At 36.3% G+C, this 19,557-nt stretch overlaps 1 protein-coding gene across 5 annotated transcripts in view; it reads left to right on the top strand.

Moving 5' to 3' along the window:
• LOC124155565 (solute carrier family 12 member 7) overlaps nt 1-19,557 on the top strand; it is a 329,089-nt gene that overhangs the window by 265,004 nt on the left and 44,528 nt on the right. For all 5 annotated transcript variants that reach the window (XM_046529524.1, XM_046529507.1, XM_046529532.1 and 2 more), the window contains one exon: nt 11,681-11,819. In XM_046529524.1, the coding sequence (XP_046385480.1) occupies nt 11,681-11,819 (139 nt within the window). The remainder of the gene's footprint in view (nt 1-11,680; nt 11,820-19,557) is intronic.

Raw genomic sequence — 19,557 nt, 5'->3', positions numbered from 1 at the left:
GCCATGTTCATTTTTCTTGTTTTCGCGGACGTTCAAAACGGGTAATTTTATACGCAGCCAGAAATGGCCAAAATTACCCTAAATTTAAGTTTAAATAGCATTTCCGTATCTCGGATGAAGTGAAGTTTCCGCATATATCGCTTAAAAAAATCCATGCAAACACCCCATTGCGTTTTCTTGAAGGAACTCCAATCAGAATCACTGGTGAATGTAATTCCTAGTGCTATATGGTTTCCTTTACAGGTCCGTAACTGCTCAACATTATTAAACTTTGGAATGAGAGCTATCGTAATAATCTAAGGTTCCATATACGGAATTTCTTAAATAGATCAATTTTATCTGATTAAAAAGAAAATTATGAATGATATTTTGCAGCGATTATGCTGTCCGTCTATGTAGTATGCTGCCTATTTTTCATCAACTTGTCGCCATTTCCTACCAAGTTAATTTCTCCAGTAAAGTTTTTCAGAACAATTTTACCCTTTTTCGTTTCGTAAATGAGCAGTGACGGAAACTTTTCTTAGAGATAGAAAAAGATATAAATTAAGTGAAGGATTTTACTTTTAAACTTTAGGCTTCAGTATTCTACAATCAGTGTTTTTTTAATACAGTAATTTTGTTGGAAAGGGACAGAATGTGAGACTAGCTGATCTACTAACAATAAGTAAAATCCTAGGAATAAGCTATGTAATGGTAATCCTTAATCGTGCACGCACCACGGCGCTTATTTTTAAATATAGGAAAGGCTTATCTTGAGGTATTTATCAACTATTTTTCTAGTGCGTACTTTCTTCAAGCAAATTGTGGCATCAACATTTATATGATAAGGCTACAAATTGGCCCTATTTACACTATTTTGGAAGTACGTGAGAATCACTTACGGCCTGCAAGTTTTACTCCAGGTAACCTACTTCCTCGTCCCTGGCTGGTAGAGTTGCAATAAAGATGTAGGGCAAGACGAGGTGCAGGACCTATTAGCTGACCAAAACTACGGCCCGGGAGCACCCGATTCAGCGTTAAGAGCTGAGGGAGCGGCTAAATTATGCGCCAAGTATTTTACCTCCCTAATAGATGCGCAAAGTATTTCCCTCCCTAAAAAAAGGCGAATATTGGTTTAAATTGACTTTCAATTTAATATCTGTCCGTTGTTGTTATTGGAAACCTTACCAATGGAGGCATTCATGGATAGGGAAAAGTCGTACTATTAAGTCACTCTTTAAGTTAGTTGTCCTTAATAATATAATAATGGCCGAAATATAAAAATCGAAACAATAACTAATTTATTATAACAAAAAGAAGATTAATGCGACATGATCACTAAATATGTTAGTGCTATCGTAAAAATTTAAGCCTCTCCTAGATATGTAAACAGTAAAAATAGAGACACATTCTGCTAGCAACGACGAGGCCTAGCGATTTTTTTTGACAATCAAAATTCCATTTTTTTTCGAAGAAACATTTCCATCGGTTTAAATACATTTATCCAATTAACAAATTGATAATTAATGAAGAAGAAAGCTTATGGAGCTATCTTTATCAGCTTCAACCTACGTAAAGAACTGTTTAATGCCACAATTACATATGGTGGAGACGACAGAGTCGTGTTTTTTTTCCAGAAAATTGCCAGTTAATTTTTTTTTCATTTATTAATTCTTCTATATCGAACAAATATTTCAACAACTTAATATAAAGTCTCCTGAACGACGTTGAATCCCTAAAAAAAGGGTTAGGAGCGAGTTAATTTCCGTGTTCCTAATGGCGAAATCGTGCCCCCAGCCGGCCTTATGGGGTTTACAATTGGAAGCCAGGCGTCATAGGTACCCACTATTTTAACGGGTAAATATTTTCAATTATCTACTCCAGTCAACTACGGGTACAAAAATAATCTCATACGCCGCGACGACTTAACCCAACATCTACGCTCGTTTACTCAACTGAACATCGTAATGATTTCCTACGTCTCACTCCCGTGTCACGATGACCCGTTCGTGAGTCGTTCCCGAGCTACCATGAAGATTCATACCTAGATAGTGATCATTCAAACTCAATGGTGGCCAGAAATCGACAATGGAGCGAAAGTGGCGCCGCTCGATTTGTTGCAAGACTTTTGCAAATGATAGTACATATTTTGTATCAGAGCTATTTCTCAAATGAGGAAGTTCTGTGTTTGCGCTAACTTCTGTATTTATATGTAGTTTTGAAAATGAAATATCACAATGTCATTATAGGGGCTCATTTCCAAATATGTACAATGCATCTCTGACTGAGTGTCACACGATGTGTGATGCAGGTGATCACAAATCAGATATCGTCCGGGATTGGTAGGATGCATCAAATCGCTGTGTAATGGCGGAAAACATATTCCAGGCACTATTTCAGACAGTCACATCACCCTAAGTTGCACAAGAGGCAGGGGTTGTGGGATGCATTCGGTGAGCATGTGGCAGAATCATGCCATCTGTAATGCTCGGAAACAGAAAACATAGACCTCTCATAAAGGCAAGTAACATGCCATCCCGCATCTTGTTGCCATATATGACCTATTCTTTGATAAATGTGCTTAAAGCTACAGATATTTTCGGAGACAAGGTAGCGCTTGCTCTTTGTCAATTGTTGCCGTAAGACAGTGTCGCTCAACTCTTCTTTTTGCTCTTCTAGATTGAGAATGACCTCTAGACAATCTGGAAACACCATCGGAAATCTCTTTTTTAAGATGCCGCTTTCACACTTTGTTTTTTTTTATTTTGGTTTACTGGTCCAAAGACTAAATTTCCCGGGTATGATACTATTACTGTTTCATTTAATTTTATTAATTACGTTAGCTGATGTCACATACAAGCGGAACAGACCGAAGATGGAAAAAATCAATTAACGGCAAAGAGTACAGGGAAGGTGCAGACTGATGTTGACCAAATTCTTTTCCGATATTTCAATTTCCAAACAGTCCACCCAATGCAGTTACCTCCACCCTTTACCCACACCATCCTCCTCTGCAGTTGTCAAATTGGCTTCTTCGCCATCTGTTCCATGAATGTGGATCAAAAAAAAAGAACTACTAAATGCTGTAAATTCACAAAAAAATATGCCTGAGAAGGCCATCAATTTTGGTGAGTGAATCATCTGTATGTCTAGGTTTTTTTTTTTCGTCTGAGATGGCACTTTTGGAACACTATGGTTTTATACAGTGTGAAATGATGATTGATATCAAGGATTTCATTCGAGAAATTACAAGTGGAAAATAAAATTGATTTCCGAGTGGTGTGATGATTTATTGAGTATCATTGGCTGCGTTTGAAATTAAAGCTGCATAATAGGGTGGTTTCCTATTATTTTTATTGCCTAAATTGAAAGATTATTACTCCTGGAGTGCGTTTTTCACACTTTTAGATTTATAAATGATGATGTCTATTTTTCGCGATTAAACGAAAAGTGAAAATTTTCAAGTGCACGAAAACGCGACGGCTAACTATGAATGCTGGGAAAAGCCAGTGTGACGTATTTCTATTTCCCACTGTCGTGGTGTGATGTGACCTTGGGGCGAGGCTTTGAGAGCCGCTTTGATGCAGGCTTCTAGCAGGTAGCTGAGTATCCTCCTAGCGCTTGGCTTTAATAAGGATTATTAATACCCTATCAAATAAAGGAAACTGTCCGAACTTAGGCAATTTTAATAGGTGATTATTAAGACATGTTTCCCTGAGCTCTGTGCCTCATGCATGCATTGGTAATCTCACACGATGTAAAACTCCTATCTATTCGTCAAATTACTAAAGGTTTCGCGGTCCATGTTTGTAGATTTATGGATTTTTGGGAATATCCTTTCCAATATTTTAATAACCTGACGCGGGATATTCCCAAAAAACCATAAATCTCCTATCTATTCGTATAGAAACTAGGTCCCTGTGACGTCACGTGGAATGGCATCGCATGGGCGCAAATTTGGCCTTTTTCAAATGAGGTTAAAATTGACCATTGCCATTCGTCTAAACTGGGATTTCTAAAACCAAATAATTTGTATATTATGAATACACTAATGGTAGGTAACGAATGGCAATCAATGCCTTTCGTTTTCTCTGATGAAGGAAACCACCCTATTATGCCAAGGAGCAGCCTTGAAGTCGATAGTGTGGCTTAGACTACTTGTCTATACTTGGGTGATGCTCGGACTATTCATGATATAAACATGGCCTATCTTGCATTCTGGCCTGTAGTTGACTAGCAATGTTCCTTGAAGATGCGTTAGGAGTGGTGAGATCTCTGCTCACCTCTGTTGTGGTGTCAATCATCCAGGCTTCGCTGATCAGTCAGGTGAACAAACTCTTTGGACTGCCACCAACAGGCAGAGGCTTTGTGAGCAGACTGAGTGTTCTCCACGCCCAATACTACGTTGGCCTTGATGTTGCATGTCTGTTTCAAATATTGTTGATGTGCCTCACCCAAGTGTCAGGCTTTTTGGTGCTGTTTTGAACCACTATCATGTCAAAGTTTGTCGTGAAGATATTTGCCTCCACTGGGGAAATTGCCTATCCAGTGTTTGCTCCAATCATCTGCTCATAAAAATTATACCTTTTCGGAACAAAGGTGCTAGTCTGAAGCTTGTCAGTCAGCTTGGTGATATTTCCATGAGAATCCATCTGCTTTTGTAATATTGATGTGAGATGCTTGAAAGAATACATTTTGTTTTGTTGTATTGCACTTTTGTTAGCATGGCATTAGACTCTAAACCTATCATGCTCAAACTCTGCTCTGAAGTCTGCAAACTCTCTCTAATATGATATAGGGGCTCAATGGGTTATTATACATCATCTATAGCTTTTTCTTTGTTACGTATTTATTCTTCACTGTTTGAATTTTTCTTTTTTTACACTTCATTAATAGATCCAGATTCGGTGTTCTTCATTCATCATGCAATGTGGTGCAATTTGATTCAGTGAAGACACAATATTTTTGACTTTGTGATTCATTTTAGTTGCAATTCAAGTTGCTGCTTTAAGATTGATGGAGTAATGTTTTGTACTACAAAACTATCTTTGCTCACATTCTCGCCAATATATCACTTGCTGGCCCTCTTAGATTAAAGGGAGAATTTGATAATGGAAGACATTTTTGATTATTGAGCAAAATTAATTTTTGGTGCAGTATATGTACAGACCCATTCTATTTTTCCAATATTTTATAATAATACCTTAGGATCCCAGATCCCAGATAAAGAATTTTCTAATTATTAATTGCCTTACTATCCTATGAGAGAGAATATTGTTCAATCATCATTGACATCTTTTTTGGCCCTGTTTTATTTTACGTGTACATGTCATATACCTATTTTCCTTAACTCTTCTCTACTGAGGAATATACATGCCGCAGATGAGCGCCCCAAATCCAACATTCCCTTATCAAAGAGCACCCATAATCTGGCAATATTTCCAAGGCATACTTTGTAGGATACATAAATTTTGCTCTATAACACATTATAACACCCGTTTGTCGAATCAGAAACTGCCACATGCCCTACAGATGCAATGCAGACATGACTACACTAGCTCCACCCTAAGGCCCCTCCTCATGGGCCACAGGCTTGGCACGTTGCGGAGCCGACGGGAGATTGTTATGACTAACGCAAGACTTTCTAAATACATATGTTTAATATGTGTACAAAAAGTATAAGTTTGTTAAAAGATTGAATTCACAAAATGCAGAAGTTGAAGGATGTTACTTTTATGAAAAACAAACTTGTTGAAACCAGTCCAAAGCACAGTTATGTTGAAGTGTGGACTGACCAAAACACATGATCACCATGACAGGATGTAAACTGAAAGAAGTGCATAAAGCACCAGAATGCAAACACCTGATGACGCAAAGCCACCAAAAAATTGTCTTTCCCAAGCGTAGAGGTATCAAAATGTGTGCTAGGTGTAGACACTTCAGAATTTTAGTTTCCGGACTGTTATTTTTTTAACCTTGAGTCATTTCAGGGGTAGGGTCATGTTACACCCTATAAAAAACTTCATTTTTTACGGAAGCTTCTGCATAAATCCCTAAAAAGTATGTTCATAAAAGCCAACAAAACGAAATGAGTGTAAACAATCTATACTCCGACGTGGAGAGTTTGCAAGAGTACCCACCGAGGAGGTAATCTAGTAGCAGAAGGGATTTCCTTATCAATTATTAAAAAAAGATAAAATAAAATTTAATTTAGTGTATTAAATATGCCAATAAGAACATTGAGTGCTTATAAACAAGTGTCAACATTTTACTCGCATACCCTAATTTGCCTTAATTTATGAGTTGTGTTTGGATTATGAAATTGAATATATAAATTTTTTTATTTTAATAACTTTACTTTATTGTTGGTATTTTCCCTTGAATTCGGCATTATTTTTATTTCATTCTTTTAAAGAAGACATTTCTTCATGTAATCTATCTTTTATAATGTATAAAGCCCCATGAGTGACTCACTAATGGATACTATTTCCTGACCACTCCCAGAAGAGCTGGAGAGCTGAAATTTTTCATTGAGGTGGGGTAAAGGAAAGGATTCAGCGTTCATAACAAAACGTTGAGCATTTAAAGTTGATCCCTTGAAATAGTATTGACACCTGAAAATGGTTTATACTGGTGGATTTGGAGTTCAAATCCTAAAAACCCTACACCCTTTCTGCACCCATCTCCCAAAACATATTCAGCATTGCAGAAATTCTGGTTTTTTCCATACGCCCCTTGGTTGATGGCTTTTTCATGGCCATTATACTTGAGGGATCTTATCCTTTGTTCATTATTAGGATTTTGGGAATATTGGTGCTTCGTTTGGTTTGCTTTTCATTTCAATAAACCATTGGAATCCAGTTGAGCAAGTTTTCAAATTGAACTTTGACCACCCACCAAATTATCCTATGTATGTATACAACTCAGGAGACAAAATCATGGAAATGAATGTTTGTATAGTGAGTATAGGACAATTACTATGAGCCACTTTCGTATACTAATGATAAATCCACCCAAGTGTTTATAATGCAACTCATACCCAACGAGATTATGCTAAATACATGTACTAACTTACAGGAGAATGACCTTGAGATCTTTCTGAATGTCATCTGAATATATGTGCCTGCTAGACGAAAGCAGCCTATTATCATTTCTCTAATAGCGTATGATAGTCTTTTGGCATTGTGATTGTTGCCAAGAGAATTTAAGAACCATGAACTTCTTTTCCATAAGTTTACAATGTGCTCAGTAGTAGTTAAAAGGCATTTAATGTGTGCCTAGGTAATTGCTATATTGAGTATTAACTTTGCTTTTTTTAGTATTTTTTTCAACTATTTAATTTTGATTCCATGGACTTTTTGGTTCATTTTTAGTTCTTTAGCAGCTATGTTGGCATTTGTTTAATAATTGGAATTCTAAGGAAGTTGAAGAAAAGTTAGCCCTTAAACTGTGGGCCCTAAAGTATGTGTCCAAAAATGCAAAAATATTCTGTAGGTAGCAGGTAATTATACCAGTTTTTAATACAAGTAATATTGCATATTTTCATAGTAACTACAGTATTTGTGTTTTTGGATGTGGACTTACTCTGCAATAGGCATGTTAATAGGCTTTCAAGGGGTCACCCATTAAAAATCTAACCACCTCAAAATTGATATGTCTCCCAATATGTTTTGAAATTAGTAGAAATAACATGTAGTTATAATTTTCTAGAAACCAATTTTTTGTTTATAAGGAGCGAACACTAGACAAATTTGAGATTTTTTTTCAAAATAGGATGAGGTATGAATACTTCTCTGCAATTATTATTGATGTAAATAATTGATTGGGAGGACGATTGTTAGAGATTAAGAATGAATGATAAATGAGAATGACCACACATGTTGAAAAACATGGTGATACTGCTTGAACTTCATTATTGAAGAATACAAAAAAGTCATCAACATAAACACAAATTATAACCATGGATGCACCATCTCCCCAAAAATAAACACAAGATTCAAGTTGAGATTTCTTAAAACCAACACTTAATACAACTTCATTCATTCTCTCATACCAAGAACGAGAAGCCTGTTTCAGGCCATAAATAGCCTTTTTTAACTTATACACTTTACTTTCATCTGAAACAAAACCTTCTGGTTGGTGCATGAAAATCTCTTCACTTTGTGACCCATTCAAAAAGGCTGTGGAAACATCCAAGTGATGTACATGCAAGCCATGAGCAACAGCAATTGAAAGACACAATCTTAAGGTATCATGCCTCACCACAGGAGCAAAAGTGTCAAGATAATCAACACCATAACGCTGAGAGAAACCCTTAGCAACGAGGCAAGCCTCAAAAACTTGTCCACTTCTCCCTCCCCATTCTGCTTCAATTTAAAGACCCATTTGCATTGCGCTACATTTCCATCCTTAGGTCTGTCTAAAAGATCCCACACATCATTTTCCTGAAAAAAAATGATCTCTATTTCCATAGCGTCTTTCCAACAAATTTTATCAGTACCATTTAAAGCCTCAGTAACTGATGTAGGCTCTACCTTTTCATCACATGCTAAATACAACTCAAAACCAGGAAATTCCTTTCTTTGCCTTTCCCTCATAGGATATCTCCTTTCACCTTCATCACATTATTTCCAGGAGAACTCACTTGCACCTCATTTGCATCCCCAACAGACAGATTGTCAATGCCACTCTGTGCACCATGAATGTGATTGACATTGACATTTACTTCTCTTTGACAATGAATATCATCACTGACATTACGCTCTTCAGGAAATGGCAAATCATCATCTAAGTTTACAGGCACATTCTCAAAGAACCCTTCTTCCCTTCACCAATAGCCTTAGTTGCAGTGAAACTATTTTCAATGAATTTAACATAGCAAGCAACAAGAATTTCTCTCAGGTTTTCAGGATTAAGTTAACAATACCCCTTGGAATCTGAAGAGTAACCCACGAAGACCATTTTCTTACTCCTAGGATTTAGCTTATCCCCCCTTATTTCCTCAGGGATGAGAGCATACGCATCAGAACCAAACACCTTGAGCTGATTATAGCTGACCACAGCACCTCGGGGACATTGTCAGGGGTACTCCTGTGGGGGCTCCTGTTTAATAAGTACTCCGCAGTGTTAGCTGCCTCTGCCCACATCTGCTAAGGACTTCCTGCATGAAAGAGCAAGCATCACACTCCAGAAGAGTGCGATTCAGTCTTTCTGCTGCACCATTTTGCTGTGGAGTATACCTTACAGTTCTCTGATGTGTGATTCCTCTGCATTTAAAGAAATTCTTTAACTCATCACTCAAAAACTCAGTTCCATTATTAGACCTGAAAATTTTCAACCTTTTACCAGTCACATTTTCAGCCATATTTACAAAATCAATCACTCTCTGCTTGGTTTCTGACTTGCTCTTGAAGAAATGAACAGTCGGCCTGCGAGAAAAATCATCCATGTATGTATTAGAGTAAGAATGCACCTTGACCCACTTCATGACTTTGCATTAGAACCAAAATCACACAGATCTGAGTGAAAAAGACCTTGTACCTCATCTGCCTTAGTACCTCCTTCCTTAGGAAAAGGATTCCTGTGCTGTTTTCCAAGAACACAAACATTACAATCATTAGAAAGTTCACACTTGAAATCAATACAAACACTTGATTATCCCACAACAATATCATATTCTGCATACCCAAATGACCCATTCTTTGATGCCACAATTCATAATCATTAATATTGCACACAAATGCCTGCTTTGATTTAGCATCCAAACAGTATAACCCATTACTTGTTCTACTTGCAGTAGCTAGTTCTGTACCATTACAGACAAAGGCTTCATCATACATTTTACAACCATTTTTTTCAGCAACAACAGTGATCCCTTTGTTGGCAACTTGACTAACAGAAATCAAATTTTCTTTCAATCCAGAAACATGCACAACATTTTTAAGTTCACAAATGTGATCACTTACATTTAGATTCACAGATACAACACCTCTGCTTACAAGCTTATCGTTATTACTGACAGTAATCTCAATATGACCATCAACGTCACAACAATAATCATGCATACGGTCTTCATGAGGTGACATACGCACGGACGCTCTGGAATCTACAAACCAATCCGAGTCACAGGATGCAGCCGACAGGGCACACAGAAGACTTCTCTGAGGTTTCCTATTTTCTCCTTTCTTCTCTCCCTTAACCTTGGCTCTGTTTTCATGCGGATCCCTCCTCTGCAACTGTGGGCATTGTGTTTTAAGAAGCCCTTTTTCACCGCAGTTCCAGCACTTCCACGCCTTCACAACTGATGAACTCCCAGCCATGGTTGAAGAGTTGCTCTTGGAATACAGGGCACTGAATTCAGGAACACTTGCATTTTGACCGCATGACTTACGCTCTTCCGGTAGCTTTCCTCTAGCAAAATCGTCTTCACACGATCGAAATTTAAAACATTCTCCCCACTCGTGATCGCCATGTCAAGTTTTTCATATGAATTTGGCAGCCCCTGAAGCAACATTACTGCAACTAAGTTTTCCGCCTTCGGCTCACTGATACCCTCAAGCTTGTGTACCAACATTATCACCTCGCTTACATAAGTGTCCATGTTTTTCAACACCTGTGGTTGTTCTCCTTTATCGTTCCTTGTTAATCTATAACAGCCGTCCGCCCGATTAATTATTTACATCAATTATGTATACATAATCTTATCTTCTTCATCAAATAATACCAATTGCATGTTCCTGTCTTCCATAGAATTCCTATGGTTGATTGCTGAAAGAATGGGAACACAACTGCCAAAGTGACAAAAAGGCTTGAAAATCCATGGTATCATTATTCTTTAATGCCCTGGAACTTTTGTAATGAAACTAAGCCATCATCTGTTTTTATATTTTTTCAACTTAGTATGTAATTCAATTGACAAACAGTAATGAGAATTCTGAAGCATGGATTATCATTGTTAAGGATCTTCTCTATATATAATCATGCGATGGCTTAATTTAACAGAATTTTTATCTATAATTGCATTCAATATTTGTCATCATAAACCAGTGGAAAGGATATTTGTGTGGAAAATTTTCCATGATTGATTGAGAGAGGAACTACTGAGTGGAGAAATCTCATTGATTTAAGTTCCTCATTTAGAGAGTATTCCGTTTATTCAAGGGAAAGTCTCATAGTTGTGTTAAATATGAGATTAAAGTGGAAGAGCATTTTTTTCGATGACCTTAGAGTTATTTTATTTTGGCTTTGATTTACTTTTCTGCATTATTCCTTGTTTCTGGCTAGCCAAAACATGGTATTTTTATTCACCAGGACTGCCAAAGGGCTACAACTTAAGATAAATATGGAATAATGGCAATGCCTTTAAATCTCATCCAAGTTCTCATACGTCATTAGAGGCCAAAAATCTAATGGCATTAAGAATTCATGAACATTCTCAAATTAGTTTTTTTTTAAATATGGGATATCAAAGCCATGTAAGGCAAATGCCAGCCTCAAGGTGTTATCTGGATTTTTTTCATGAGGTAGTATTGCTCGTTTCTGGTAAGATGTGGAAAATGGTTGGCAATGGCTGCGTGCTGCTGTTGTCAGTGTGCATTGTGTGTATTTTGGTGACGATGAGAGTGGGTTGTGCGTGTGTCTGTGTGTGTGTGTGTTTGCGCAATGCGGCTCTTGAATGTGCACCCTCCATGTCCGTCCTCAGGTTCGGTCAGAGCATTGGGGGAAAGCTTGTGGTGGCAAACATCGCATGGCCAAACCAGTGGGTCATCCTCATTGGGTCCTTCCTATCCACCCTCGGGGCCGGCCTGCAGTCTCTCACTGGTGCTCCTAGACTCCTCCAGGTGGTGGCTTCTTCCTCCTCTTCTTTTTTCTTCTCTTAATCCACACCCCCTTCCCTCGAGCATCTCTTGCACTCTAACTATAGGTGCCCTACCACCAGAGAAATACTCATTGTTGATGTGGTATCTACTTAGTAAGTGGCTGTTGTTATTTCAATGAATTATTATGGGTAGATAGAACTTTCATGGCTTCCATGATGCCTTTTACAGATGAAATTCAGAGCATGTATTATGCTGGCCATTGAAATTTTTTAGTAACCTAGATACAAATTTGGCTTTCTCTCAAATGAATTGGACTTGTCATGAAGCATTTAATGCATTTGAATGAAAACTCAAAAAAAGGTTGTTGAAGACTAATTTTTTGAAGAGGTAGTCTATGGGACATCAAATCATGTAGTATTTCATGTTCTTCCTAGAATTTAATGATTCTTCTGGAAAAATTAACATATGGATAGGGTAATTTATGGTATGCTCCAGTTATAATTATTTTTCTACCTAATGTTTTTTGACTGCATGTTAGCCCTTAGGTTTCAACCTTGACCTACTTACTCGTCTTCAATGTGAAAACTGAGAGAGCCTCTCTAGGTCTTACTAGCTTAACTTTTGTGGTTTTTTAGAAATCTGTCCATGTTCTGGAAACAATAGTGTGATTTCCTCTTGATATTGGGCTTTACAAATTCTTGTCCTATCTATCTTAGTATAGCTCTCAAAGTAGCCATAATCGTGTACGTTTTGGCTTTAACACTTTCCACCTACTAAGAATGTGAATACGATTTTCTGAAACCTGGTGTTAAAATATTCCATTCAGTACATTCTTACTAATTATCATTAATCTTCATTATCTGTTAAAATCATCTGCATTCCGTTAATTTTTAATGATGTTATTTTACAATCACTTTCATAAACATTAATTTTTTTATTATCTTTTATCTTGGTTTCACTACAGAATAATTTTCATTCCCTAAGGAAAAAACAAGCTTATTTTAGGAATGGTGGATAAACTGTTTTCACCTAGATTCACTTTGAATGCATGTCCTCTTTGGGTGATCACTTTTAAACTTCCTAAATTTCCGAGGAGGAGAAGGATTTGAATGCAATATTCTACTGTAGAAGATCGAAAATCCAGACCACCGTATTGGAAATTTCTTATAAGTCTAATAGAAATTCTTATAAAATTCTATTAATATTCTGTAAGACTTTCACAATTCTATAAGTCTTCCAGAATTCTTGTAGGAATTTATAAGTCGTACAGAAATTCTTATAGGATTTTATAATTCTTACAGAAATTCTTATGAGAACTCTGTATTTCTTATAGAATTCTATAGGAATGTTGCGAGGGTCGCGCATACCTTTCATGTTTTTATCTGACTGTCGTTTAAGTCACCATAAGTTATGTTGGCAATTGATAATTCTTTAAGGAATTCTTATATTTTTTTTGGAAATTATGTATAACTCTTTGTTAAGTAGTGTTCTGCTAATTTTCTGGCATTTTCAGCAGGTATTTGACATAAGTGGTCCCAAGAAGCTGAGGCTTCTTTATTTTCCTTATAAGAAAAATGCCTAATTTCTTATAAGAAATTTTCTTATAAGAATTTTCCTATAGGGCAGAGGCAATGCGGATTAACAATATTCCTGGTGAACAGATCATTTACCTTACAGTTGGATGTAGGAAACACTGTAATATGGGCTTTACACAACAACACATCAGCGGAAACAATGCGTTGTTGTGTAAAGGGTCAAGTAATGAGAAAAACCCAATCAAAGTGATAAAATTTATGATAAAACATGATTGAAAAAGTTATTGGTCCATAAATTACAAAGGTAAATAAATTGTGAAACTAATATAAGAAAGTGAGATGAGACCATTTGTAAATTGAAGGAAAATGACAAAATATTTTTACAATCTGACTAGAGCATCAATATTTTGCCCCTCTATTTTTTCCAATGTGCATGTCATCAATTCCATGTAATTTTGACGACTACTAGCATTTATCAGTAATTATCATATCCTCTTAACAGAGGTAATTCCTCTTAGAATATTTTACAGTAAATAATAGCAGATTACCAATTTTAACTCTAAAATTTAATATAAGTTGTCACAAATAATCTTATAAGTATGGAGAATGTGAGTTCTGTTGAAGATCGATATTTCAGAATGGTTGGGACCAGATGCATTCTGGATGAACAATATGTATTTCCGGTGAATAGATAAGTTACCTGGATGTAGGCAACACTGAAATGCTTTTTTTTCGGAACCTGCATTGGTGTCAGTGGAAATGATGCATTATTGAATAAAGAGTTGATAAATCAGAAATACCCATTAAAATTCATTAAATTTATGATTAAAGGAGTGATTAAAAAAGATTAAAAGCATTTGAAAAAGCTCTTTGTCTGCAAATCGTGAAGGTAGACAGTAATCTCGATTTCCTGTAAATGGAAGGAAAATGGCACATTTGTAGAGTCCGACTATAGCATCAATATTTTGCCCATCCATATTTATTAACGTGCTCCTGTTGCAAATTCCACATAATTTTCATGAATACAAACATAAACTTATTGGTAATTATCAAATCGTCTGATTGTAGGCAATAATACTTCAAATACGTTACTTTAAATAATAATTGCATATGAATTTTAACTCTTTAATTTAATATGTCATAGTAGTCCCAGCAAATCTTATAAGTGCAGAGAATGTGAGCATTTTGGAAAAAAATAATTGGCATTAAGTTCATAAACAACCTTCGACTAGTCTGCATGACTCTTACGGAGAGAGGGGCCCTTGAGGCTGCAGGCTTCACAGTGGAGATCGCCCACCTAACGACCAACTCGAGAATGGAATGCAGAGTGGCCTTTCACTCCTCTCATGGAACTGCTTATCTCAATCCCTGGAATCTAACATGGGCCATTGGGAAATGTTGAAAATATTTTGAGAACGTCTACTTGTCAAAATGGATTTATATATCCCATGTAAAAACTATCACAAGGCTGCCACGCTTGAAGCGACTGGCTATTTCAGTCGTGGATTTTCAAAAAAAGAACTTCTGTTTGGAAGAGGGTGCTTTTACCTAGGAAAACAGGATCTGAAGAAATGTGCTTTAATTAAAATGCTGATTCTCTGTGCTGCAAAATGAGTACATGTAAATAAAAGATGTCGGTATAACTCCTCATCATGACGGTTGGAGCTCAATGAATGAAAAAGCAGGTGATCGTATTTCTACAAGGAAAATAAGCAATTATCATTCATGTGCCACTCATTTATCATAAAACTTCAGATCTTCTCAGATAAATTTTAAGTAATTTTGGGCGTGTGGCATGCACAATGTGAACTTCAATCCACTTTCATTCCTCTCCTAATTAAATCTGGAAAGTTCGAGGAATAGACATCGTACTTTGATGCCGTGAATTCTGTCATGCAAAGTCACCACATCTAGGTATCCTTAGGTATGTGATGACTATTTTGCATAAGAAAACAGAAAATTAGTTGAAAAGCTGCCATAGGATTAGTGTAAAGACAGCCAGGCCGGGAGACCCGATTAAACCACTAAGATAGGAGTGTTTTCAACGATGCAACTATAATGAATAGAAATTTTGAAAAATTCTGGAAAACTTTCCATTGTTTTGATCATTCCATTATTTAGATTTTTGGATTATCGATCTGCTATTGTATTTCTATGTTGAAGAAGTTGTTGATTGCAATGAAAATTTAGAAGTAGGTGTATTTTTTATGTTTGCTGCTATATTTTTTATTTGTGTGTTGTGTCATCTCAAACATTATTATCAAATATAGCAACACACATGAAAAATACACTTACTTCTAAAATTTCATTGCATGCAGCAACTACTTCAACATAGAAATACTCTATCAGATAGATAATCCAGAAATCTAAATAATGGAATGATCAAAACAACGGAAAGTTTTCCAGAATTTTTCAAAATTTCTATTTGTTATAGTTGCATCGTTGAAAACACTATTATCTTAGTGGTTTAATTGTCACCTCAGGAAAAACATAAGAACATATGTTTATGTATATAGTAATATCAGAAGAGATTCAGAGAGGGCAGGGAAAGGCAGGGATCAGAGCACACAATTGGAAAAGGCCGAGGGCAAGAAGGGTGGTGTGACTGATGCCAGAGGGTAGAAATGTGGTCTAACTGGGACTCAAAACGAGAGCCTTCTGATCACAATTTACGTAAACATATATTCTTATGTTTTTCCTATGTTGTATTTCACTTGAAATTTTAGCTTTAGGAAAATAATATAGTGTTAACATTCATGAAGGCTATCAATCACTTGTACAGTTGAGGACCTCAAATCTGGAAAGCTTGGGACCAAAGGGTTTCTGAAATTCTGGTCATGGTATATGTACTTAGGTAATTCATTAATTTTTAAATGCGTTCCAGCTCTTGTGCTCAATATTTGAGGTCCCTACGTGTCCCTGCCTAGGTTGTTAGCGTATCTTTGTAGTGTGTGCTAACTCATCCCAGAACAAGGCTCGGAGAGTGGTGCCATGAGGTGGCAAGTCTTAACACTACGCGGAGGAATTTTCAAACGCTCCGGATTTCTGGTTTCCCAGGTTTCTGGTTTACGGATTTGAGGTCCTCAACTGTATATCATGTAAAATGGTTCTCATTTTCTGATGGGCTATTGGTGTGAATTGCTTTTTAAAATCCATTTAAACCTTGTGAATGGTAGAGCATTGGTGGCTGAGCTACTAAGGTAGCACCTCTCCATCTGAAAAGTGGTACATTGCAACCCTTCGTGATTCAAATATTTCTTTCTATAGGCCTTCCTTTTTAATAGGTTACTTCTTTTTTCATGTTACAATTCTAATTACAAATACACTTCATAATCATAATTATTATCAGTGGTGAAGATTGAGTTTATATGCGGATTTATCGATGACTAAGCAGAAATGAAAAATATTAAGAAGACTTATTGTTCCATTTTTTACCAAAGAAATAACATAAAAATATCGAAAGCAAGCCTTGGGCTTCATTTTGGAGAATCTCTGATGGTAGCAATTCAACTTCCCGCGCCCACCCTCGCCAATCCCCTCCTCTGAAGACAGCCGTAGCATTTAGGTAACCTAGTCATTGCTGAGGCCAGCAAGTCTCTGCTCATTCAGCTTCTCTTGATCACGCTCGGCTGCTCGTGTCAAGGAAGGGGAGGAAAGCTTAACGGCATGAGTGCTCGGTGGTTGTTTAAATAAGTTGGAGGTGAGTGGAGGGGAAGGCATCTATGGTCTTGGAGGGGAGGCTGAGCACTTCCGACGGAATGCCAAAAGTGGATTTACCAACCGTAGGACCGGGAGAATATGCCCATTCTTTCCATTGTAGCATATGAGTTCGGAATTAATATACTGTGGTAGTTAGTGTTGCAGTAAGAATGGATATTTTCACTTACTAACTATCCCCATCTAACAGTAGTTAAACTGGTATATTACAAATCATTCTTGATTTCGCTAATTAAAAGTCCTGCCTTTCAAAACTCCTTTTGCGGTAGAAAATATTACATTTTTAAAAATCTTGTGGATCATTATTTTAGGATCTGTGTGCATTAATGAGAATAGTACAAATATTTGTTTAAATTTTCATAATATCTTTCCTAATATTACACCAGAAATATTTTAAGATTTGAAAAAATATCATGCATATAGTATCAAATAAGGTTGGTAATTTTTTGTGCATTGCAATTCCCTACAAGAAAAAAGTGGCAAAACAAGGCACCTTATTATATTGCTTTTTCTGAGATGGAGCTTAGACAAAGCTAAAGGCTAACTCAACTCCCATGGTCTCGTCTCAAAGATGCCACTGCTAAAACTGAATCATGCATTGTGTCTGCAAGATTAAAATATTTACACTTCATGGCTTTCGTATTAATACATTTTTAATATTTTTAATTAACCTTACAATAAATTCTATTTGCGTCCTCCAAACTTAAATGTCTATAGCAATGTTTTGCAACTTTTCTGTTTGTTATTTCTGAAAGCATTCCTGAAATATGCTTGTATTCAATGTATTTGAGATTATGGTAGTCAAATACTGATATTTTTCATTGTAATACTTACATTGACTAACTTTTAGAGAGTATATATTTGAGTTGACATTAAAATTATGTTTATCTTTTGCCACCTAATACCACTGCTTTTGTGTTGCTCCGCTCTGGAATATGGGCTACTGTTTCATTTAATGTGATCAAATTTCTTAAATTTAATTGCTAAATCATTTAATGCTATGCTATGACTTCATAAGTTATAAGTGTGCTCATCTAACTTGCTAGTCTATATATTTCCTCAATCCAATTTTTTAAATATTAATCCATTTTTGAAATTTACTATGTGCAGCAATGCATGCATCAAGGTACACCTGAGCCAAATCTATATTTGTAATACTAACTGGAACATTTTGTGATGTAAGTGCCTTATTGTGGCCGATGAGAAAGACAAACTCATTGTTGTATTGAATGACATACATATCTTGTAAACCAAGCTAATGCACTACAACGTAATTCAATTTTTGTAACGAAAGTTTGGAATTCTTTTTGGACTCGGCCTTTGCATTATTATGCTCTAACATTTATTTTTAATGAAGTCCCAGAATCAAGTTACTCATTTGTGCTTCAGGATTGCTAACCAATCAAAATGTCTCCTCCTTATAAGGAATATTACCTTAGCCAAGTGTTTTCAATGGCTGGAAAAGATGTAACTCCATAATATATAAAATGATGGTGGGTAGTCGAGGTGGTTGGTACATCAATAAAAATTGATTTGTACATAGTTTTCAAATATTAAATAATGAGATCAAAAATTTAACTTTTGTTTTAATGGCATGATTATTTTCATTCATGCATCATCTATAGGTCAAAGTTATTTTGAACTACATGGGTGCAATAGTTTTTGAGTTCTCGCATAAAAAATAAATGTGTATTTTCGAAATGGTGTAATTTTTACACCCTTGTGCCAATGCATTGGCTGTTTACTTTGGAAAATTGTTTTGGGAAATGCGTATGATGTTGGCGATTAAAGCACTTACGGAAAGTTTGGTCTAACTGGTTGGGATGAGGGATGTGAGTTGGTTGAGTGTTCATTGCTTCATTGATTTGTGTACTTCTTCTCCCAGCCCAACTCTCTCTTTATTTTTTATGATTTCTCAGGGTCAAAACCATGAAAGCCTTTTCTCTATCACACTTTGACTGAAGAATTTCTGCTCAGTATAACTGTAAGCACAGAAATTTAAAAAAAGCCAATGGTTTGAGGCCTATTTTTGAGGAATTCACACAAGTTAACTCAGCACTTTGCTCACACTTATTTCCAATGTTGATGTACAGTGAGTGAGTACCTTTATCATCTCGTAAGTGGTGGTGGTGTTCATGTGCCTGCTAGAGTGTGTGCATGTCAAGTGTATTAGTTTGTCATTGTCATGTGTATTCTGGCTGTAGTGGCATAAAAAATACATCAAAAGATCTTGTGTTAGATGTTCCTACAGGGCTCGAGTTGAGGCTAATCCTTGTCATATAAGTACTGATATACTGCTGTGGTTATTCATCTTTGAAATGATTTTATGCTGCCTACTTATGGTCCAAGTCCCAGTGTTAAATGTTTTTCCTGTAATGAATTGATGTTATGGTCAGCCCATTGAACACCATAGTCAAAAGCTGATACAGTACGTAGCTGATTTTTCACCCATCCTTGAGTCACAATTTGCCGCATTTTTTGAACTAGAAGCAAGTTTGCACTTCACA

The sequence above is a fragment of the Ischnura elegans genome, chromosome 1 (assembly GCF_921293095.1).
Source record: "Ischnura elegans chromosome 1, ioIscEleg1.1, whole genome shotgun sequence".
In the NCBI taxonomy this organism is placed as follows: domain Eukaryota; kingdom Metazoa; phylum Arthropoda; class Insecta; order Odonata; family Coenagrionidae; genus Ischnura; species Ischnura elegans.
The sequence above is the reverse complement of the archived record's forward strand: the minus strand, read 5'-3'. Positions and strand labels throughout refer to the sequence as shown.